The 24,207-nt window shown below is 43.5% G+C and overlaps 1 protein-coding gene and 1 long non-coding RNA gene across 2 annotated transcripts; one reads left to right on the plus strand and one right to left on the minus strand.

The window, feature by feature from the left end:
• Nucleotides 1-161: 161 nt before the first annotated feature.
• SLC25A29 (solute carrier family 25 member 29) lies at nt 162-14,090 on the minus strand. Its single transcript, XM_074956233.1, has 4 exons — nt 13,766-14,090; nt 9,412-9,455; nt 3,922-4,005; nt 162-2,424 (listed from the first exon to the last, which is right to left on the minus strand). The coding sequence occupies exons 1-4, from the start codon at nt 13,797-13,799 to the stop codon at nt 1,681-1,683; spliced, it is 906 nt and encodes a 301-aa protein (XP_074812334.1). The 5' UTR covers nt 13,800-14,090; the 3' UTR covers nt 162-1,680.
• Nucleotides 2,619-17,306, plus strand: LOC141989488 (uncharacterized). The gene is made up of 3 exons (XR_012639990.1): nt 2,619-2,692; nt 16,259-16,322; nt 17,033-17,306. It is a non-coding gene; the product is annotated as an uncharacterized LOC141989488 (long non-coding RNA).
• The last annotated feature ends 6,901 nt before the right edge of the window (nt 17,307-24,207 follow it).

The raw sequence follows: 24,207 nt of genomic DNA on the forward strand, positions 1-24,207 counted from the left end.
AGTGCATCTTTTACTCCTTTTGGAAGCTAGGTATATTAGACATGTCAAAAGGGTGTTTAAATAGAGAAGTTAATATAGGTTCACTTCTATTTATAAAAAGAGCAGAGGACTGATGTCAAAATTTTAAAAAACTTTTATTCCCTAAGTTTATTACAGTAAATACAGAATACTGTACAAAGGTGTAAATTGTATATGCATAATTCAGAGCAAAGACAGCTTAGACATGTTTCACATTGTTTGAATCTCAGTGCAAGTAGGCACCAAAACATCCAACATACCTCCAAGGTATAAAGAGACATACCAGTTTTACAGGTTTCTCCAGCATATTTTGTTACAGTACAAAATGCTATAAACAAAGTTTCTTCTTAAAAACTAGAAACATATTGCACCTGTCCCAAGTAGAAGTGTAACATGTTCAACATCCACTGAGCAAGCTTGATGCTTTTAACATGCTTCCCCTCCATCTGTTTGTGCCAAGCAATCGTGGTTATTATCCAACATGAATAGTTTTGTTTAAAGCAATCCCCTTTTGGGCACACTGCTATAAATATAACACTTGGTGAATGTTACAAAAGGTTCTCCAGAACCCTTTTCAGTATGACTTTATTCCAAACACACAAAGTAAATCAGGACAGTGTAGTATAAGAACTTAATATAATACCATCAAATCCTAATCCCCTTTTAGGCATTTCAGCATAACACCCCTCTCCATCACTGCATGGTGTGGTATGGAACCTCCACCTCTATGCCACTGTGTATTTTCACCACTATATATTTTAAAAAAATGACTATATAAAAGTGATGACCCAACAGTTTAATGCATGTAACAATTTGAGCAGTAACAAAGAATAGACTTTGTATTACACATCACTGAGTGCCATATCGCCTGTTCTGAGAATGGCCAGCAGTGGCATGTAATTACATAAACCTCTCCAGAAGAATGAAAGTTGCTTGCACTAAAGCTAGTTAACACATTCCATGCACACACAAAAATGAATGAAGTTGAAGGTAAAAGCAAATCATGCCATCAAGCTCACTTGCCTTGAGTCTCCTTAACTCTGCAATTTAAAGAAACAAAATGTAGGTGGGATTCAAATGCTCCTTTTAAGTACAATGAAAAAAGAAATACATGTGTGTATAGAAGGATGGAACAGATCAAGTTTTAATAAACTAGGCTGGCTACTTAAATAACTAAACTGAAATTTCCAAAGGCAAAGGGGGGTGGGAATACAGCTAGCTGAAGGCTACTCCATGTCTTAAACATTTAAGCCTTATCTCTGTAACATCTCCAGCATAATAAACCATGACTTCTATGAAGGCTACAGGTGTCCCTGTCAAATACAAAAAAATGCTCTTTTGTATTCAAACAATATGATCGACTTGGTCATTCAAAACACGATTGGAAGAAAACTTGGTTTCTGGTACTACAAGATTCTCCAGACCATACGTAGCGATATAGCAGCACTGTCTGTACAGTATGTTTCTAAAGTCAGATCCCTACATTGCCTGGATTAACACATTTTGATCATTATAAAGGCAATAAGCTGCTTATAGGAGTGATGAGATGAAATTCTAAGTAACAGCCTTTATACAGATAAAACGTTTACAAAAATAAGCCCCGTAAAATTAACTCCAGAAAATAAACATGTAACAGACGTGTTAAATCACTGAACAATGAATTCACAAGCTTGAAGGCTGCTGGATTGCTGGACCTGCCTCACATTCACGTAGATTCTCCTCTGACCTCATATACATAAGAAACACCGTGACAGTGGCAAAAGTAGCTGCATTGACAGGGAAAGCTCGGAGAAGCGTAGAAGTAAGACCTCTTGTAAACACCTTCCAACCTTCCTCATGGTAACTCTTTCTAACGCAGTCCAGAATTCCATTGTATTGAACAACTCCTCTGACTCCATCTGCCTGAAGCCGGGACTTGATCACATCCACAGGATAGGTAGACAGCCAGGATACAATTCCTGACATGCCTCCAGCCAACAGCAATTTGGGGATGATGTAACTGTCCTCCACTTCACAGCCTAGGTATCTGGTCAAAGAGTCGTATGTCAGGAAGTAAAAGCCAAAGCTCGGGGTCTCTCTTAGGAATGTGGACACCATGCCCCTGTTGATACCTCTCAAACCTTCCTTTTGGTAGATTTTAAGCAAGCAATCTAGAGAATTCTTGTAATTCTTTGACTTTAGATTGTATTCACCTGTTCCCTGAAGTTGCATTCTTGTCTTAGCTAACTCCATAGGGCAGCAGATCACACACTGAATGGCTCCTGCTGCCGAACCTGCAAGAAACTGGTTTAGAGGAGTGTCTTTTCCGAGAGCACGAATTGTGTTTCCCTGAACGCCAAATACAAGTGCGTTAATGAAGGTAAGTCCCATCATTGGTGACCCAATACCTTTATAAAGTCCAAACGCCTAGGAAATAAATTAAAAACAAAGTGCTGTTTAAGAATAGTGTTAATGATTTTCTAAGAAAATAAGCTTCTCTTCAGCTCTTGTACAACTGTTGCTCTAACTCAGAGGTGGGCAAAGTACGGCCCGCGGGCCCTTGAGCTCCTGCCCAGCCCTTGAGCTCCTGGCCAGGGAGGCTAGCTCCCAGCCCCTCCCCTGCAGTTAAGCCATGCTGCCTACACAGTGGCAGGCTCCGCTGGGGCTGCGAGCTCCTGCTGCTCTGAGCTGCATGGTAAGGGGGCGAGGGGTTGGATAAGGGGCCGGGGCAGGCAGTTAGGGACAGGGGGCAGTTGGATGGGGTGGAGGTTTGGAAGGGAGGGGGGTTAGATAGGGGGTGGGGTCCCCGGGGGCCTGTCAGGGGTGTGGATAGGGGGCAGGGCAGTCAGGGGACAGGGAGCAGAGGGGGTTGGATGGGTCGAGGGTTTTGAGGGGGACGGGGCCAGGCTGTTTGGGGAAGCACAGCCTTCCCTACCCGGCCCTCCATACAGTTTCACTCCCCAATGTGGCCCTCGGGGCAAAAAGCTTGCCCACCCCTGCTCTAACTTCTCAACAAGGTGGCTGGTGGCAGACAGAGAGATTCCCTATGAAGTACAACATTTTCTGTCTGCATTAAGCAGTAATTTGATCAACAGCTAGAACTCCAAAAAGCATCCTTCAGCATAAGAACATGGTCAGTTAAATGTTTAATGTTCTCGAATCTACTTAATGGTCACAAGTACAATTATGATAATCTCATCTGATTTCCTGTATTATACATACCACACATTTCACGCCACTATTTTTGTATCCAGCCCAATAACTTGTGATTGAATTAGAGCATCTTTCAGAAAGACATCATGTCTTGTTTAAAGACTTTGAGTCAGTGGTGTCCACATTTTTCCTGTCATGCTCCCCCCCTTATCAATAGTGGGCTCTGTCTGTACCCCTCCATTAATGCAGCTGGCTCAGCAGCGGAGCTACATCTGGGGGCAGAGCAGAGCTGCAGTGCTCCCTCCCCACCATACTGTGGGGACTGGCCCAGAGGCCACAACATGCCTCCCTGAAGTTCCTCCATGCCCCCCTAGGGGCGCATGCCTTACAGTTTGGGGACCACTGCTCCTAGTGATGAACCCTCCACAGGGATTTAAGATGTTCAACTGTTAATTTCCTTTTTTTTAAATTGTATCTTATTTCCAAAGCGTTAACTTTGACAACTTCAATTTCCAAGCACTGGATCTTGTTTATGCATTCGACATCTAGATTACAAACCATTCCAGTGCTTTGACAACCAGGTTTGAAAAGTTTTGGTGCAAATTCTTAACTGTTTGGAAGATCCAGAGATAAACCTGTCCTGATGTGAAACTCTCACATTTCATCTGGAGCTCAATTAAGATCAGTAGAAAAAACTATGAAATGGTAGTGTTTTACTATCGCACTAAATACATTATTTATCCTTGTATAAAACAGCAATTAGCTACTTACTGATTCATGCTTTATGATAGACTGAAAGCAATGGTAGGTCCCACGGTAGAGAGGTTTCTCTACACTTTGTACTTGAAGACGCACCTACAAGAAGTTTAGTGAGAAGAAATTATTGGTATGGCAATATTGATGTAACTGGTACACTAGTGCTTGGTACCTATATATGGAGGTACATTATGGTAATGTCTACACAAAGTGCACAGTAAAGATTCCAGAATGCCATAATGGCAATGTAAAATCGTTTTAAAGAGATGTTCAGAGTTGATTGCTTTTGAGATGATAAAACCTGGGGGGAAGCATTCATTAAACTAAGTCCTTTTTACAAAACAAATGGGAAATATTTAGCCAATTTGAAAGTGCAATATAGTGAAAAGTGGCTATAGGTTTAACCAACGCTAAAAACCAGCGCTTTCTTAATCTAGATGTTAATGATTTGTCAACGCTTTGGGATGTAACGGAGAATTTTTATAACTGATCTACAAACTAGGCATGAAATGTGGCCAGTGACATACTAACAGTCCTCAAATGAACAAGTTTAGAATGTCTGGATCAAGGTTTTCAAAAAATGGCTAGTGTTTGTGGATGCCCAACTTAAGACACCTTAAGGAGGTCTGATTTTTCTCACAGGTGCTCAGCACTTTCTGAAAAATCAGGAACTGCTAAGGTGTCTCAAATTGGGCATACCCCCCCCCCCAAAAAAAATCACAAGACTCTTTAAATCCTGGGCCTGCTTTTCATTCCCCCCCCCCCTTTTTTTTTTCCCATAAAGGCAGAATGCTAACTTAAGATTTCAATAAGCTTTATAAAGCATATTTCTAAGCTACAGTGCTCTAAGTGATCTTTATTTACTCTGATTTGTATATCCATTCCCTATGTAACATGCACTTTACCCTTAGTAAATTTTTTGTCAGAAAGATGCCACCATAACTGTGTGTGGAGTGAGATGGGGTAGGGTGTGAGAGAAAGGCCCCATATTCTCATGTATTTATAGGCCATTCTTTTAAGGCTTAAATTTGATCCCCCCCACCCCACCCCTAATTTGTCTCCTGCACTTTAAAAACATTTTAAAACTCAGATACACACATGTAAAAAGCCATATTCCAGTAACTAACATTGATTCTGGCTAGAATGATAAAGCTAGAACTTTGTCTTTGTTTATCAGAGTGCAGGGTTGTGAGCATTTTGGGGAGGGGGATACCTATAAGCTATCCAATATGCTGCAATTTCAAAGCAAAACATGCTTTTTAAAAGAAGTTTTAATTCTAGATACTGTAGTTCTCCAATTTGCATGATGGATTCTTGACCCCAGTAACTGTTCTCCCTATCTGCTTAAAGCTCCCACTGGTGTCAATGGAAGACCCATGCATACAGCAACAGCAGAATATCTATGATAGTGAAGGCAATGTATGGGTCAGCAAAGGATTTTGGCCTTGTTAGTTTTTTGTTCAAGTTTCGTATTTAGTTTTCACTTTTAAAGAGACAGTAAAATTTACTTTCAAAGTTAAATATTAGTATTTTCCTCAAAGTAAATACTAGACCACGTAATATGCAAACTAAATGTCAAGGGTCACTTTTTAAAAACAAAAGATGGTTTGAACTATCTAAGCACAAGAATACCTTTTTTAGCCTGCCTTATGGCAAGACAACTCACTCCAGGGAAGAAACCGTTTAAAATACTGCAGTACAGAGTGAGATATTAAACCAGTTACAAACCACCCTCAACTAAGTTTACAATGTGATTTAAAGAGATCATAGCCTCTTAATTTCCTACAGATTACTGAATACATGATAGTGTGGTGTGAAGGATTTATCAGCCTGAGTTTGGGATTGTTAAAAGTAGCAGAGCTGTTAAGTGAGCTATGAAGCTCATTGCAGGCAGTGCCAATAAATTTTATACTACACTATCATGAATAAGAGAGCAATCGGTTTAATTTTATTGGTACTGTTTTTCATATCCCCTGGCTTGTTTACAATGAGTCCCAACTGTATAGGCCTTGGAAGTAAAGAAAATAACTTAAGTTTAAGACCTTTCATTGCCCAATAACTTTTTTGTATGTAAGTGTCTGCAGATAAAAGCTACCAAAAGCATGCTCTGTATCCAAGTTGGAACCCTTGGTATAAAGCTTCAGTTTCTAGCCCTAACTGTGAAATATTGGACCTTGAACCGATCACTGGACAGGACGGAATACTACCTCTCAAACCTTAGGCCAGTATAACTGGGCCTAAAAACACCAAATCTAGAGGTGAAGGGAGGGATTTTTTTGTTTTTTAAATGGCAGCCTTTTAAAGACACTTCAATTGTTAATGTCAGAACTAGTCAGGGCAGAGATGTGTTAACTGGCATAGTGGAGGTAAATGCTTGATAAACTGCATTTATCAATGGCTCACTGCCACTTTTTAATATTTTGAGCAGAAAATAAAGTTTGATGCTTTTATGCTATGTAATTTGGCTTAAAAAAAAGTCTGTCCAGAGGTGGGTTTTATTACAAAATTATATTGTGTCATTAATCTGCTGATAAATTCTTATCCTCCTCCTTCCTGTATCGGACAGTTCATGGTGATTTAAACAGGCTGGCCCAAAAGTAACTTCATTTCACAATTTCAAGTTACTGAAAATTTGTTTTAAGATATCAAAGAGTGAGCAGAAAAAAAAAAAAAGCACGCGCAAATATTTAGTATGTACAAGTTTGGTGCATTTTAGATAAGTCTAATCTAAACATATGCCCTCCAAATTTAAGAAGCAGATGAAACAGATCAATTGAAAGTGTGCCCAAGATCCAGTTTCACAACCACTCTGTGCACAATCTTAAGCACCTGGTGAGAAATGCACACCAGAAAGAGTTTCAGAAGAAAACAAAAACAAAAACAAAACAAAATCTATAGACTTAAATGTTCCCATTAAAAAGGGATTCTCATACCCCACTCCCTCCAATTCAGAACACTAGTAATGGGACACATCAGTTTAAAAACTATATAAGGTTGTCTGTTTGAACTAATCATACATTTTGGAATAAATTAAGACTGAGAGAAACAGAAGTGTTCACCTGGTCTATACTTACTAGGTAACTCTCCAGTGATGAGGCTTATCTGTCATCTACAACAAAGTAACACTTTTGCTGTTAATGAAGACAGCCCCTAGCTCAGAAAGTAAAGGCAGTTAAAAGCAACAAAGCAATTTTACATATTACATCAACAAACCAGGGAAAGGGAGTTTGCCACTTTTGAGATTAGACTCAAAATCAGTTTGATTTGTTTTAGCATGATTTTAGAAATTAATTCTTTATCCTATGTGTTTCCACCATCCCTTCCCCCCCCCCCCCCCCCAATCCCACCTTCCCTCTATCCCATGTTTTTGCCCTTATGAAGCATGATCACTGGCAAAAAGGTTTAAAAGTTGAGAAGGAAGCAGAATTCTGGCTCTACTGATGCAGCTTCCTCATTTTGAAACTACTGTATTAACACTTTAGTATAGTTAAAAAATAAATAAATAAAGGCAATCCAATTAATCATCTAATCCTCATCAGTCCTGTAGCGTTAATCTTAACAGAACACACAAAAGACAGCATTTTATAAACAGTTCTCTCTTTTTAAAGATTGGTTACAAATTCTTTAGTGTTTACACTGGCTGATTATACAAATACTGGTTATATTGTATTCTCCAGCATGGAAAAGGTAGGGAAGGCTATTTCCTTCTACCACTAAGAAAATAAATTACCCTGGATTTAATAAAGCAACAACTATTAAAACAATTACAGAAATTGACAATACTCCATTGAACTGTCATGCCAGTTAGTCTACGGCCAATCCAGCTCTCACTGTGCACTAAATAATGCTTAATTTTAAAAAATTACAATATTCAACACTAGAGCATCAATCCTTCAGACTTAGGCACTTGCTTAATTTTTATATCCTCTCAGTAGTTCCATTGACTTAAGCATCTCCCAAAACCTGAAGTTAAGCATGTATTTTAGCAGTTCCACTTTTGTCAATTAAACTAGACACAAGCCATAAATTTAAGCATGTGATTAAATCTTTGTCGGTGTGGGGCTGTAGTACTCTTCCTCTGGCACCAACTCTAAAAATAGTTGCAAATCCAAGTAATACAATCAATGAGAATGTGTTTAGTGAAATTCAGCTGAATCTCTTTAATAGCGAAAGTTAACATATCCTGAAGTATTTAACTTTATATTAGAACAGCTTGCATTGGATTTATAGGAACTTAATACCCAGTAATATGAGAGCTTTTCAATAATAAATAACCATGTGGCTAAAATAGGTAATAGGGTGATGCACACCCTTAATAGCAGTCAGATATTTCCCTTATTTATTGCATTTAGATATCCAGCTTTGTCCTGAACTTAAAAAGGTATAATGTTAGATGGCATGCTCTGTAGAGGAGAACGTTATCAAGTACAATATGTTAATTTAGTTCTGGGTACATCTTCTATTGGGAGACTATATTCTGCCTTTACAGGTGACTAGACAGGAGTAAAGCTCTCAAAGTGCCTATATCCCATTTTGAAAAGTGACTTAGACACTTAGGAGCCTAAGGGCAGGTCTTCACTACCTGCCAAATTGGCGGCTAGTGATCGATCTTTCGGGGGATCGATTTATCGCATCTAGACGAGATGCCATAAATCGATCCCCGAACACGCTCCCCATCGACTCCCGAACTCCAGCTCGCAAGAGGCGGAAGTGGAGTCGACGGGGGAGCGGCAGTGGTCGACTCGCCACAGTCCTCACAGCCAGGTAAGTCGACCTAAGATACGCCGACTTCAGCTACGCTATTCACATAACTGAAGTCAAATCTCCCCCCAACCCCCAAGTGTAGACCAGGGCTAAGCCTCATTGACTTTTCAAGAGACATAGCCAATTCTGAAAATACTACCCTTTTATCTAATATCTGCATACAATACATACAGCTGATAATCATTAGTGTCTCAAAGGAAAATCAATTCTGGCTAGGAAAGGTAAAAGGATTCCTTGAAGAGGAAGAAAGAAAAAAGCCCAAAACAGTGTGTCAAATTGTGAAACTGCTGCTTCATGCAGTTAACTGATTTTGTTCACTAATGATAGGACTATTGGCCAATATAACAAACGAATGCTTTCAGTGAATAGGAAAGCTTTTTTTTTTTAAATGAAAAATTCCAGCCCATAACAAAATAAGTTTAAATTACAAGAGAGGGTACAGGCAGTTTTAGATGTCAGTGATAAACAGCTGCAGGGAAGCAAGCCTGGATCTAAATTCTTAAGTTTAAACTCTGTCCTGTTACTGGTTTTAATCTTACATTGAAATGATTTTCATTTGCTTTTAAAGCTCTGGGACTTCAGCAAGTCTAGAAGAATACTTGAAAAGGATTATTTCAAGATTTGGACCATCAGGCTTATGCTTCTGAAATGCCGGTGTTTGCATTTTTTCCCTTGTAAATACTTTTGCACTACTTTCTGCCTGGAGTGTGCGGAAGTTAAACCTGTTCAAAATCAACCCACCTTAACAGTGTCAAATGGATGTCCTACTAGCACCCCAGCAGCACCTGCAACAAGATAAATGGCAGTTTTATGGTTGTACGAGCTAGTATTTTTTCCCCCTTACAGCAATCCAACGCTACAGTAGTCCTAGAACGAGCAGATAACTCTAGGTGTAACTTTAGGTGCACTTTGTTACAGGCAGGCCACACATGGAACAAATTACCAGGGGAAGCAGTGGATTATCCATCTCTTGATGATGTCAAATTAAGACTAGATAGCTTTCTGGAAAATATGCTTTAGTCAGACAAGTCACTGGACTAAAGAAAGGGTGAAATTCTGTGGTGTGCTACTCAGTAGGTCTGGTTATTTTATCTAATGATCCCTTCTGGGCTTAAAATCTACAATCAGTCATCCCCAGCAGGCAAATATTGTGGTACCACAGGCATGTCCATATAGAAGTGATTGTCTTGAAGTGGAAGGGACTGTCAGGTATATATGATCTTTACTGGGTAGGAGCAAAACTGAAACAAACATTCTTGTAAGAACAGGCTGACATTAGCCTTTCCAGATGTGGTGGAAAATAGTGCTGCAACACAGTACTCCTGATAGGACTCAAGCAAATTCTAACTGACTGGAGTGAAGAGATCTCACTACAGCGTGATTAGGCCTGGGCATAAGGATCCTTGCCTACTATTTTGAAGCACGTAAAGTATTTTTTTCATACTTCAGTACCAGAAACAACTCAGCGACAAAGTTCTTTAAAAATGATTGATGGCTTTACCCTTACTCATCTAGTTACCATTAGACATTAAGGGCTTGCCTATGCGTCAAATGCTCCTGCAGAGTAGGCGTGGTGATAGTGAGTGTTGCCATGCCTAACCCGCAGGTACCTAGAAAGTCACTGGGATTCACAAAGCCTGAGCTTGGTGCCTAGGCTTCCTATGCAATGAATGGGGAGAGACAGGCGCCTAAGAATAGGAGTCACAAAAACCCAGCATACTAGGTGGCTCTTCACCTAACCTAGCCAACGGCCAATCCGAAGCCAAGTGCCCTGTGATAAGCTCTGCCCCTTTCTTGGGGATAAGGGCCCAACTCTAGGCTGCAGTAAGGTACCTCCCTTTGTTTGGGATTCTCAGCTGCCCTCAGATACCCTCTCTTGGTGTTAGGTGCCTATGCTGTTTTAGTAAGAAGCAAGGAGAGAGAACTTCCCTCATTACCTTAGCCACTGGGCTAAAAGTTCTCACTTGGAATGTGGGAGACCCCTGGTTCAAGTCCCCCTCCATCTGAGGGGGAAAAAAGAATTGAGAGATCTGCTACCTCTCAGGTGAGTGCCCTAACCACTGGGTTACAGGATATTCTGATGTGGGGCTCCCTCTATAACACCTGTGGTAAGATATTCCATTGTGGATAAATAATGAAAGAATCACTGGGTGAGAGAGAGAGAAAATATATGACTCTGTAGCCTGGTGGCCTTATTGGAAAAACCTGGGACGTGAGACCCTCACAATCCAGTCCCAAGCACCAATGAGTCTTTCAGTAGTTATCTACAGTGGAACAGCTTAACCAGAAGAGATGGAGGAAGCCCCACATCAGAATATACCCTAGGTCACTGACTAGAGCACTCACCTGAGAGGAGGGCAGATCTCTGTTCAAATACTTTCTCTAAGTGAAAGGGTACTTGACCTAGGGGTCTCTCACAGCCCAGGTGAGTACCTAACCACTGGCCTAAAAAACCCTTGCTGTTTTGTGTAAGCTCCCCTATAGGGGCCTGACCTGGTAGACAAGGTCTGGGCATGCTTTACCAGATTAGGCCAGTGGCAATGTAGGATAGGAACATCTGCTGCTGGTCATAGCATTGCACTGAGGCTTAGGTGTCCAAGTGCCTTGGTGCAGCAAGCAAACACAAAGGCAAAAACATAGGCACCTAGAGAACTTTTACTGCAAAAACTTAGGTGCTGACTCAGGGTGGATTTGATTTAAATCAAACTGAAGACTCAATTTAATCATGGATTTCTACATAAAAGGGCATTCTTGTCACTCGTTATACATATTCTTTACAACTCAGAGACAGAGGAGACCCAAACTGGGTCTCTTTTAAGCCCTGCTGCCATTTTGGTTTTCCCTTCTAGTGAGAGAATGGTATGGTAGATCTCAAATAAAGGAAGGCTACACTCAGAAAGACCTCAATATTTCTGGAATATTCTGCTCAAACAGTTTCACTTTTGTTTCTACTGCCTGCCCCTCCCGTCTCACATTTATCTCCAGACTTCTTCTCCTTGTCCAGATCTATTCTGCCTCCAACAATCTTCTATTCATTGAACTTTTTGAAACTTTTCACTTTTAGAGAGAGGTAAGGGACTGACTCTGTGTACACAAATTTGCAGAGGGACAATAGGGTTGAGGTCTGTTATTTCTCACCTCTATATATTTATTTAAAATAATTTTTGTTGTTAACAAAAATATTATCTCTGGAGACACAAATCCAGAGTCTGAGAACTGCAAAACTAAGCATCTCGGATAGTATCTTCTAGACTTAGCACTGAGTCCCAGTGGGTAGATAGAAAGATTAACATAAATAATCTATACAGAAACCCCTGGAACCCCCTAAGATTGGGTCCCTAATCCATGAACTATTGGAACTCATTTTCAAAAAAAATTTCTTAAACATTACATGAAGATATTGTCTCATATTATAGAATTAGAATTTATAATCCCCATTCTATGATATCTTTGAGCTATAATGGATCTTAATTAAAACTATCTCTAGATAGGTTTTTTCCTCAAAAGCCATTTTATCAAAAATTCAATAAAATAAAATAACAAAACCACTTTTTTTTTTTTTTTTTTTAATAATTGACTTTTCTCCACCCTGGGTGCTGAGTAATTGTAAGCCATTACAGGGTTGGGGGCCACCTGAGCAGGCATTTTGTGAATCCCACTAGAGCCTCGTTGTGGGTTAGGTGTTTAAGTCCTTTTGTGAATCTAACCCTAGGTATTTAAATCCTGTATCAAATTCTGATGTATAAAACAGGAGGTATGGTGTTAAATATCTAGCACATCCCCTACCGCATGACTATATACTTCATTTACAGAGCAGTGGATTCCAATAGTGTTTTCCCCTCCCATCTCCATGTTCTATGTAAAGGTTTTACTGCCATCAGTCAGCTAACCATTAAACATCTCTTCCAAGGGAGAAAGCTAAAGGTTACACTTGCACTGTTTTATTCAAACAGATGGCGCATTGATCCTTAAGTCCTTAACTTGTTAATGGAAAAAGCCTCTATTCTTTCTCGCAGAGCTAAGACCTCTTGCTCTCTGGAGTTCACAGCTATAGCCAGAGGCAGGCAAGCAACTCCCTGCACAGATGTTAGAGGCTGCGCACAATTGCAGAAGAAACATAAGTACAAATTGCCAAGCGGGTGCCATACCCTGCCATATCCTACCCCCTTGCAGGGCCTCCCCCCCCCTTGCATCCTCTCCTGGGGAAGTACTTAAGGTTAAGAAAGCATCTAATGCCGCATCTAGGCACATTTCCCATCAGTGTGATGTAGCAGGAATGAGAGCTCCCTTTGTGTGCTTTGTACTTGTGGTCAAGCAGTGGAAGAGCTACACGGGGTGTGTATCGCGCACAAGGAACACCTGCAGATTCAGCACAGGGGTTTGCACGTTGTGGGGTGGCTGGGAGGGAAGGGGGAGTGGTGGCCGTTCTGGGGGGGGGAAGGGAGGTGAGGGGACTCCTAGGACATGCGCCAGAAATGGTGACCGGGTTGGGGAGCAGCTCTGGAGAAGAGCGTGATGCTCAGTTCGCGGGGAGGGGACAGAAGTGCAGCTCACTGTTCGAGCTCCCCCCTTTGATCTTGGCGGCCCCTGGATGGAACAGAACTCGCGTTTCCGCGAAGAAACCTGACTCCTGGGCGCTGACTCACCCCCCGCTCCTGCACCAGCTCCGCGCACGCTCCAGCCTGCAACCGCGGGCAGAGACAATGGGCCCAGCCCGGCCCCTACAAAGAGCCGGAGCCATTCAGGGCGCGCGGAGCCAGCGGAGGCGTGAAGCTCCCGGCGCTGGCAGAGCGAAGCTGCCACGCCAGCAGCCTGCAGAGCGGGGGAAGGACCCGCCAGCGCTTGGAATCCTTCTCCCCAGCTGGCCCGGCCCGGGGAGAGCCTGATCCGCCCCCGCCCATTGCTCTGCGCCCCGGGACCGGGCACGCTGCCCCAGCGCGTGGTCCCTTCGCTGTGCGCCCCCGGCAGGGATCAGGCCCTAGCGCCCCTGGCTCGGTTCCTGCCCCTCGCTGCTGGCTGCCGCTTATGTAACCGGATCACTGCAGCAATCCTCGCGCGGAGCCCCAGCGCCGGGGGAGCCTCGCTCCTCTCTTACCGCCAACGCATCCCGCTAGGAAATCCAGCGCCATCCTGCTCTCCGCGGCCCCCCTGCTGCAGGCCCGGTGCGTGCGGCTGCCGCTCCCCCCTCGCTGCACGGGGCACCACAGCTGCCGCTCCGGCGGCTTCCTCGGGGTTGCAGGGGCTGGATGTGGGGGTCGGCGGCTCGAGATCAGGGACTCGCGAGGCCTCCCCCGGGCAGCGATGGCAGCAGCGACCGGCCCCCGGCGCACGTTCCAGCCCTGCGCAACGCAACCTCCACCCCAGCGCCGCTCTCGCCGTTTCTATTTCTGACGCCGCTGCTGCGAGAAGGGGGGAGATAGAGCCTTATGGGGAAGCGGAAGCCTCCAATCAGCGGCAGCGGGCGAGACAACACCCCTGCGGCCGAGCCCTCCGCCTGGCTGCCGATTGGCGGCTCCTCGGGGGTGGCTGCTGCCTTGGGGAGGAGGGTGGAAGCGGCGCAGACAAAGAAGCCGAGAGGCTGGAGGGTGCTTTGTGCTCTCTCCTCTCCGGGCTGGGGCGCGGCGTTCAGCCTTGGGGCAGTGCCTCTCGCTGCCGTGCAAGATGCCAGCCGGGGCGGGCTGACAAAGGGCTTTTTTCAGGCTGGTCGTTCTTATAATAGTGCAGCAACTGCTCCGCCTTCACCCCGCCTGCCCTTGAGTCGGCCAAAGCCGCGGTTCTCGAGCCTTATGCAGTCTGCTGATGACCACCCCGAATTGCGCGGGGGTATTAGACAACCTACGGGCTGGTACTGGTTCACACTTCTTAAAAATCTCTTGCGACTGTATTGGTTTAGGAACGGATACAGCTAAAGCAGTACGGCGCCCTAGTAGGGATGCTGTTATACCACTAGCGCATTCACCGTGCCGACACTAGAGGGCTGTACCAATTTAACTGGATTTATATAAAATCACACCCCAACCAAAAGATGGTGTAGACCAGGCCTACAGCAGAATCATTGGTTCCAGAGAATCCATGGCAGATTGTTATCATGACTTAGGCCCTGAAGGATGTGATATGTGTGTCTTTATAAAACATCATGCAGACATCTATGGGATATATCGGTATTAGCAATATGCTGCTGTGAATTGCCACTATGGTGCTCCTTCCACTTTTATACAGGTTTCAGAGTAGCAGCCGTGTTAGTCTGTAGCTCACGAAAGCTTATACTCAAATAAATTTGTGAGTCTCTAAGGTGCCACAAGTACTCCTTTTCTTTTCACTTTTATACAGTTTTTCCTATTCAGATTCCTAGGGTTCTAGTCAATATATTTTTTTCTGGGTAGAGAAGGAGGATTTATCTCGAGCTATGCACAATGATGTTTGCACAAGACCGAATCCTGTTAAGATGGCATAGCTTTTTTTAAAATTTGTTAAGGGTATTCAGTTTCCCTCGTCATCAAAATGTGGACTCTTATCTTGCAAGTGGGGCCAGAGAAGAGCCTCGCTGACGTCAGCTGGGGGGTCTGTTCATGTGGTACATGCAGCTTCAGATAAAAATGTGATTTTTCAAATTGATAGCTGGCTATCTTAAAAAGGTTTCCTGCCTACATTGTTCGGCCCAGTCTTCCCTTCCCTTGTTTTTATAACTATTTTACAAGGCAATTACAGGTAAGGGCACTATTGAGACCTGGTACAATTCCATGCTCTGCCTTAGAATTCCTGTGTGGCCCTTGTCAAGTCACTTAGGCACTTCTGGAAATTTTACCTAAAAGTGACTTAGGAGCCTAAGGCCTTGTGTACGTGGTAGGGTAAAATGTGCTCTATGGAGGTGTGATTTCTAAAGCACACTAATATGTTTCACATCAGTTGGCCCTTGTAAATTCTGCTGGAGCACACTAAAAGTTCCTTAGTGTTTTTCTTTAATGTAGTACTGTTTTAAACAGCACTATGTTAAAGTGCACTGGAAGGGTCTATGCCAACCACTCATATGCATCCGATGAAGTGGGTATTCACCCACGAAAGCTTATGCTCCAATACGTCTGTTAGTCTATAAGGTGCCACAAGACTCTTTGCCACTTTAACCAATCACAGTGTGCTTTAGAAATCACACCCATGTAGAGTGCATTACTGCAGTGTGTGGACAAGCCCTTAGTCATTTTTGAAAATGAGATTTAGGGTCCTAGAAATGTTACCCTTTTTCTATGTCCTATGTGTTTCCCTATCTTACTGGGGTTTAGTGTGGATAAACAGATTAACAAGGTGCGCAGATACCATGGTAAGTGGGGCATTTAAGTACTAAGACAGATAGAAGATGGTACTATTGTGTACACTACAGCCATCTGGTAGCGATCACTGAAAAGGAAAGTGTTTTCTATACAATTGTTGTCTAGTGGCATTAGTAATGTACTAGAGTGTAAATATCCTCAATTCCTAGTATAACTGTATGAATTTCTCAGTTTCACCTGGACCTGCAGACTGCTGTTCATAACAAACATACAGCTGTTTACATGTAATACTTGTTATATATAATCTTTCTTTCATTTAACAGAAGAACCTTTCGCCCATGAAACCTGCTCTGTCGATGTATTCCTTGTGCTCTGAAGCTCTAGAAGGTAAGGTTCCCATTTGTTGGTGCACAGGGGGAAGTATGGCCAAGTTGCTGTTTCATCTGTATAAAGCTATTTACCTGGAATGCCAGGTGTACAGAAACTCCAAAGGGGAAGGAGCTCTCTGCCATCTGTTGATGAACGGGAGGGAAGTATGGCTACAGAAAGCTTCCTTTGAATAAGAATTCTTCCAGTGACACTTGAGGAGTCACCATAAAGATACACAGCTCAGAACTGGTTGGGTAGTAGAATTGGACTGAAAGAAGGGGAAAGGGCTCCTATCTTGTGTAATAGAAGGAAGGGAGCCTGGAGCACGGGTCTGGTGCAAGGCCTGATGCCTGAACCAAAGTCAGCAAGAACCATGCTATGAACCAAAATACGACCCTGTCATAAAGCAGATGCTTGCTTACAATTCACTGTCCTGTACATGAACTTGGCAAAAACACAGCTAGCGTTGCAAAAACATAGGCAGTCCTAAGAAGTACTAGGTACTGGATATTAATATAAATAGATTCCAGAAGGCTAGTGTAGGGGTGACACTCTGTACCTCAAAATAGCACTCTGGAACCCCCACGTTCACCACTGTGATATGAGTATGGTATGTTTTGTACAAAATATGCCCTGTAAGGTATAATTTGAGAAGTCATGAGTAAGGCTGCAATTTAGTCACGGCAGTCACGGTTTCCATGACTTTACCGGACCTCCGTGACTTCTAGGGCTTCAGGAGGCGGAGGCAGAGGCAGGATTGTACGCTGCTGCACTGCAACTGAGGCTGGAACCAAGAGAACCCTGCAGCCCCTGCCCGGCGACTTCCACCGGGGCTGTGCACCCCAGTTGTGTGGCGTCCAGGGCTTGGGGAGTGCAGGGCTGCAGCAGGGGCTGTGCGCCCTAGCCCCGCGGTCCCGGGCTTGGCGGGGGCTGCAGTCGGGGCCGCATTTCATCAGGAGCTGTGCACCCCACTCATGGCTTCCCAGGGCCATGCGCCCCCCTCCCCCCCACACGTCTGGGGCTGCAGTGGGGCTGTGCACCCCTGTCTCGCAGCTGTGGTCAGATCCAGGACGGGGCTGTGTGCCCCAGGGTGGCCTCTGTTGCTGGAGCCAGGGCTGTGCCCCCCCTCCCCACTATGGCGGCAGGCTCGGCTTGTCAGTCCCTCCCCATGGAACTCCATTCCCCCCCCTTACCTAATCCTTGCCCCCTCCCCCCCCCCCCGGTTATTTTTAGTAAAGTCAAGGACAGGGTACGGGCTCCGTGAATTTTTGTTTATTTCCCGTGACCTGTCTGTGACTTTTACTAAAAATAACAGTGACTAAATCTTAGCGTTAGTCATGATCTGTTGAGCATTACTATCCTGTTGAATTATGTGTTACCATTGTATCTGAAATTATGAAGTTTTGCTATGGGTGTGTTACTGAAATATGTTGAGTCTGGGAGATGCCCATAGCTGGCCTTTCGATGGCAACAAAGCCAACGCCCTCAAGACAGATTTACAACAGAACTAGCTGGCCATCTCTTGATGGCCCATTAAGGAGAATCCATTCTCCCAGTGGGACCTTCCTGATGCACATAGACAATGGGGATTGCTTAACCCAGTGACTCAACAGGGGACATAGAACATGTGATCCCTGACTTGTTTGAAACAATATCTTTCCATGCACATGCATTGGGATGTATAAATTGGAGTCTGTGACATCAGCCTTGGCCTCTCTCCTCCCCCACCTACTCTGAAAGCAACAAGAATGTTTGGAAGAAAAGATGTTGAACTGAGGAGATTCCAGGCTGAGCAAAGAATTTAGCCCTTACCACCTGCAACATCCAGTGGAGTGAGAAAAGATGTTTGATTCAAATCTTCCTTAGTCTGATAAAGTTTAAAATTTAGACTGTGATTTTATTTTTATTTCTTATGCAACCAACTTTGACCTCCAACACTTTATAATCACTTAAAATCTATCTTTCTGTAGTTAATAAACATATTTTAATGTTTTATCCTTACCAATGAATTTGTCTAAAGTGCATGGGGAATCTGCTCAGATTATAAAGGCTGGTGCATGTCCACTATCCTTTGATGAAGTGGCAAACTAATTAATGAGCATGCATTGTTCAAAAGAAGGTCTTGAGCAGTGTAAGGTGGTACATTTCTGGGGTGCAAGGCTTGGAGCTAGGGGTATTTGCTGGTGTCTCTCTTATGTATAGTTCCTCAGTGGCTTACAGAGTATTCATGCCAATTAGCTGGGTGTGTCTCTGCATGCTCTTGGCTGAGAGATCACAGCACCAGGAGGGGTTTGCTGCTTGTCACTAGCATGACATTGTAAGGGACAGCCCAGGGAGGAGAGTTAAGGGAGCACAGCGGTCCCACAGTTCCATGTTTTCCCCGGGGGTATGTCACAACAGGTAAACCCCAACATAAAGTTGTGACATAAACACAACTCCGGGAGATGGTACAAGAACACTCCAACCCCGAGGAAGACAAGGATGGGAGGACAGGATGATGGATAGAGATGTTTTTGTTGGATCCATCAGGTACAAGGTGTAGGGTTGGTAGTTAACCATGTCAGAAATGTAATACATAACTTGTTTGTATCAATAAATAAAAAAGAAATCAGAAGAGGGGTACCTTTCTCCAGCCGAGGGGACAGCAAAGAGTCCTGGTACCATTGTGACAAGCATACATGTGTAAGCTTACCTGTAGACAAGGAGCCAGCGAGCTAGTACCACAATTCATCGACAATAAACCTGGCCAAACGCCTTCGCCACTGATCTGTGTCGTGGTCTTTCTGGGTAGTACTGTCACTATCTGCTAGGCCTAGCTGCACAGAGCTGGGACAGCACACAGAGAGAAAACACACGCACACCAGCTGACAACACCTTGTAGCAAGAAATGCATCTCTGTTAGCAAAAACTCTGTGGAAAGATCCTGTATGCGTTTCCTCTTTCTCTTCCTCCCCCCCCCCTCAAGATTCTGTGCCATTAGGTGGATTCTTCAACGGGAGGTGAGGCAGGAATAGCTCTGACACAGACTGAGCGATGGCTCCTCAGCAGGGTGCAGAGCTGAAGCCAGGGAGGACAGCAACAGAGCTGAGTGAACTGCGATGAGGCCCCCTCCTACCCAGCTTCTAAATAAAGCTGAATTCACCATTGCTAGTTTAGCTGGTGGAGCCTGAGGATAGGAACAGGCAGCACTTCCCAAAGGACTGGAGACAGGCTTGCTTGAATGCACCTGAGAACGCTGGGAGTACACTACCCACTGACATCAAACCATGAGTAGGGTTTAGCAGATGGGGAAGAGGGAAGTGATGTGATAAAGGGACATGTGCCTAGTATAGGATGTTCACTCTGGCAGGTGCTGATCTCAGGTAATGGACTACTGCCAAAGTTACTGTGGGGCAGTGTTTTTGTCTCCTTCATATAGATAGTGCTGCCGTGTTTTCCCAAACTGATCCTGTTTCTTTTTCCCCCTAAAAGTTTTCCTTGTGTCATACACACCCACACACTGCTTGTGGGAGGGGAAGTATGCCTGTTAAGAGAGCCCCGGGAAAGTATTTAGGGAACCCAGAAATTCTGGGTGTGGACATGAGCCAGTGATGTTTGTTTTAAGATGGACCCTGGGTATTTGAAGCTGGCCCTGAGTCTCTTGTGGGGGTGGGGTATAAAATAGCATGGAAAAAAGGTGAAAGGTGATTGGTAGAAAGAGTGACATTGTAGTGAAACCGGTTTAGTCTGTAGCCTTAAAACAAGCAGCGCCATATATGGGTATAGTCTGTCATGCTGAAACAAAACCTAACCCTATCCTGTGTTAATATTGGTTCAAAGCTGATTCATCTCTGAATTATGGCTGGGGAAAGCCTTTCTTCAAACCCCCAATGCAGATGCAGTTATACGATTTAAAAGGGCCTATGCTGGCTGGTATATCTTTTTCCCCTTCCCATGCATTCCCTCTGTTTGGTGAAGCGTAAGGGTGCAGTGGAGTGTGAGTCAAAAGGGATGTGCTAATTCTTATATCTCTCAGGTTCTTTATAGTTATCTCAGCTGAAGGAATAGCACTTGTTGAACATGTTCATCTCCATTCTGCTAAACCAGTTCCAAACATAATCTATAACAAACTGGGACTAGCATGTAGATAGGAAGTAGTAGCTTTCTCTGGCTTGGAATGAGGACAAGCCAGGTAAGAATTGAAGTGGAAGGAGCTGGTGCCAGTCTGGGAAATTTCTGTGGTTCCCAGCCCTTCCTGTAGGTGGAGCAGTAACAGTAATACCACCTGATGGGAGGGAGGGGTGGAAAGTGTCCTTGCTTAAAGATCCTGTTCCCTCAACAGTTATGCCTTCCTTCTCGGGAAGAGGAGAAGAAAGAGCTTCCTTGTTGCTGACTAAGGAAGGGGGAAATCGAAGAGGAGATCCAGTTACAACCAGGGAAATTATTGAACTTCTCTTCACATTTTGAACCACTTGTTAAACCTGGGCCCAGTTCCAAATACCCATGAACAATGGAAAAGTCTGATATAGACCTGGCTCTTATCAGCAACCACCACCAAACTTTGGTTTAAAATTGGACTTTGTGGTTCAATTCCTCTCCAGTCTGGATGAATGTCACAGAAAGTTCTTAAGTCAGTTCCAAGGAAATATTTTAAATTTTGCCAGGTTGGGATTTAAATTCCATTAACCACAGAAAGCAACGTGGGGCTTGAGGAGCAAATGATCTTTCATTGCTTGGCTAATGACCTAAAACAGGACGAGACAATACATAATTTACATTGGTAGAATAATTGGGACTAAACATTAGAACAGTATAAAAGAAAAATGTACAAGTTGAGGGCCTATTGCTCAGCTGCTCTATGGAAACTCTCATTGTCTTACCCAATAGATTCTTTTCTTCTCCAAGTGAATCACTGAGCGTCTTTAAGGAACCTCATTGTACGCATTTTCCTAGGTTTTCTAGCCTCTGTTGTATTTGTCACCCCTCTCAGCTTCATACCATTGGCCAATGCCCGGAAGATATGTCTGCACAGCATTTTGGAGTGAATGCGACTGAGCCTTCTGCCCGGGGCCAACAGTCTCAGACTAGCAGGGCTTGGGCTAGTGCTTTGAAAACAGCTGTGTAGACAGTGCTTTGAAATTGCTGCTTGGTGTGGAGCCCTGGCTCTGAAGCCCACCCACCTCCAGAGGCCGAGCTCCAGCCCAAGCTGCAACTTGTAAGTCCTGTCTGTGCAGCTATTTTTAGAGCACTAGCTGTCAACGTGGGCTCGGCAGCTTGCTCCTGCTCACCCTAAAATGCTGTGTAGACATACCTTTACTGTATTAGGTTTTATAGGTTAGAGCAGCCAATGCACTGCCCAGTGAGACAGTACAGGTCTCTATTGTCCATTAATTTGATGACCCTAAATAGCCTCTGTGTGTTCACTGAAACCAATGGGACAATAAGATCAAAGTACCATATGACAAATATTGAAATTAGAAATGTTGAAATGCCTTGATAAGGCCAGGGTTTAAGAACCTGATGCTGCTTCACACAGCAAACTCCAGTGGAGGGCATGTCTCACTGAAAAAGATTTTGCTTACAATCTTCATCCACAAGGACAGGGAGGCAATGTTATAGCCTTTGCTAAGAGGTTAATCCTTGCAGAGGCAGTGTCATGCCCTTTAAATACATACTCCCTCCGTACTTTACCAATTGCCACGTTTGCAATGGAGAACTTCTGTAATGTCAGACAGGATTTCTATACATCCTGGTCTTTATGTAGTGCGAATGCAATCACTGATATTTGGCCTCCGTGGTCAGACAGAGACCCTATTTATCTGGCACCCACTTATCCCCAAATCCCAGTGATCTGTAATTGGACAGTGCCCACAGAAATACGTCCTTCATGCTGAAATGTCTGTCCCTCCTTTATCTGACACTGTCTGTCTGAATAAATTCCAGGTCCCCTGTCATATTCAAATATATGGGCCCAGTCCATCCCATCTGCTGTGTGACTTTAGATGGCAAGCTCTTTGGGAACGGGATTGTAGAGTGCTGAGCATGTCTTTGGTGCTAAATAAAAAGTTTATAATTCAACAGATTTTCACAAGTGACTAGTAGTTTTTGAGTGTCCAACTGGAAACGCCTTAAAGGGACCTGCTTTTCAGAAAGTGTTGTGCCACCCACCCTCTGAAAATCAGGTCCTTTCAATGTGTTTAAAGTTGGACACCCAAAAATTTTAGGCACTTTGGCCACATTTTTCCAAAGCAAAAGTTTGGGATTCATGAGACGTGGATTTTATTCCCAGTTCTGCCTCAGACTTCCTGTGTGACCTTAAGCGCTTACAATTTTGTTGCCCCAAGTGCCTTCTAGGCACAGTGACTGTAAGAGTCCTTTCCAACCACACAGGAGTGGGTGAGACTTGAAAGATGTTTTTAAGAAGTTCAAAGTACTCCAATTTGAAAGACATTAATCTTCAATTCTGTACATGTGGTTATATTCCTTTAAGCATCTGTTTTTCTTCTTAATGTACAATAGAATTCCAGTTGTTTTAATGTGCTAATTGCTATGGGAATTGAGTGCAATTCCCAGGGTTTTTTAATATCTTATAATTACATTCAAACTTTTAAAATGGAGAACAAACATATCTTAAGAAAATGATATAGAAAATGGTAATAAAATAAAATTTCAATCAAAAGCCTTGCCTTAAAGCCATGTGAGGAAAATTCCAACCTTCTTCTTTTGTATTAAAACATGATGTATCTTGCAAGTCTCTATTTTTAAAAGCAGTGTGACTTTGACTCTATGCAAAGATTGCACAATTCAGGGAGGATATTCTTGGGCAAACAGATCACGGGTATAAAATTCGTTATCACACCAACAGGTTTTGTTACATGAAAAAGGATATTTTAGGAGAGCAAAAGTAAAGTGTCTATAGATAACTAACATTTGATAGCCAAAGCTGTGATTTCTGAGGCTAAAAGTCAGAGAAACACCTTACAGAAAGGGAGTGACTTAGCACTTTAGTAGAAGGTATTTTGTGAATAAAGCCGTCTGGGCTGTAAAATACTACAGTAAGTTTGAGAGCATTTAGGTTTGATTCCTACAACATGTACACCAATGCAATGGGTAACAACTATAGTAGAGAGAGAGAGCATGGGGGTCTGGTGAAAGGCCTAAGGCCTGAACCAATCAGCAAAAGCCAGGCTATGAGCAAAAGTCAGACCCTGTCATAAAGCAGCTGCTTGCTTACAAGTTCACTGTCCAGTACGTAAACTTGGCAAAATCATGGTGAATGTTGCTAAAACACAGGCACTCCTAAGAAGTACTAGGTATTGGGTATTCATGTGAACACATTCCAGAAGGCTATTGCAGGTCCACCCCAACATAAAGTTATGGCATAAATACAATCATGGAAGATGGCACAGGAACACACTGACCCCAAATAAGACAAGGGTAGGAGGACATGATGATGACTGGAGATGTTTTGTTCGAACCAACAGATACAAGGGATAGGGTTGGTAACTACATCAGGAATGTAATCCATCACTTGTTTGTATAAAAGAGGAATCATAGGATTTGTCACTTGTCCAGCCCTGGGGGCATCAGAAAGCTCTGCTGTGGACTGAGCTGAGTCCATTGTCACAAGCAAATGTATTAGTGTACCTTGAGAGTCTAGGAGCACTAGTACCGTGCTTCATTGGCAATAAACCTAGCTGAGCGCCTTTGCCACCAAACTGAGTCTGTGGTCTTTCTGGATAGTACTGTTGAGGTCTGCTGGGCCAGCTATCTGTGCAGAGCTGGGACAGCACATGGAGAGAACACACACATGCATGCCAACTGACAACAATCACAATCTTTTTTACGCAGGTCCCATTCCTTTCCTTTCTGTCCTTCTTCCTGTCCCTTCAACTTCTCTTTCTTTTCCGTTGTCACTAAATAT

The sequence above is a fragment of the Natator depressus genome, chromosome 6 (assembly GCF_965152275.1).
Source record: "Natator depressus isolate rNatDep1 chromosome 6, rNatDep2.hap1, whole genome shotgun sequence".
In the NCBI taxonomy this organism is placed as follows: domain Eukaryota; kingdom Metazoa; phylum Chordata; order Testudines; family Cheloniidae; genus Natator; species Natator depressus.

Excerpts from the sequence above, each read along its gene's own strand:
- SLC25A29 (XM_074956233.1), bottom strand. The coding sequence starts at position 13,799 with ATGGCGCTGGATTTCCTAGCGGGATGCGTTGGCG. Across the intron at positions 4,006-9,411 it reads ATCCATTTGACACTGTTAAG|GTGCGTCTTCAAGTACAAAG; the intron begins GTGGGTTGATTT and ends AACTTCTTGTAG. Across the intron at positions 2,425-3,921 it reads CTATCATAAAGCATGAATCA|GCGTTTGGACTTTATAAAGG; the intron begins GTAAGTAGCTAA and ends TTTATTTCCTAG.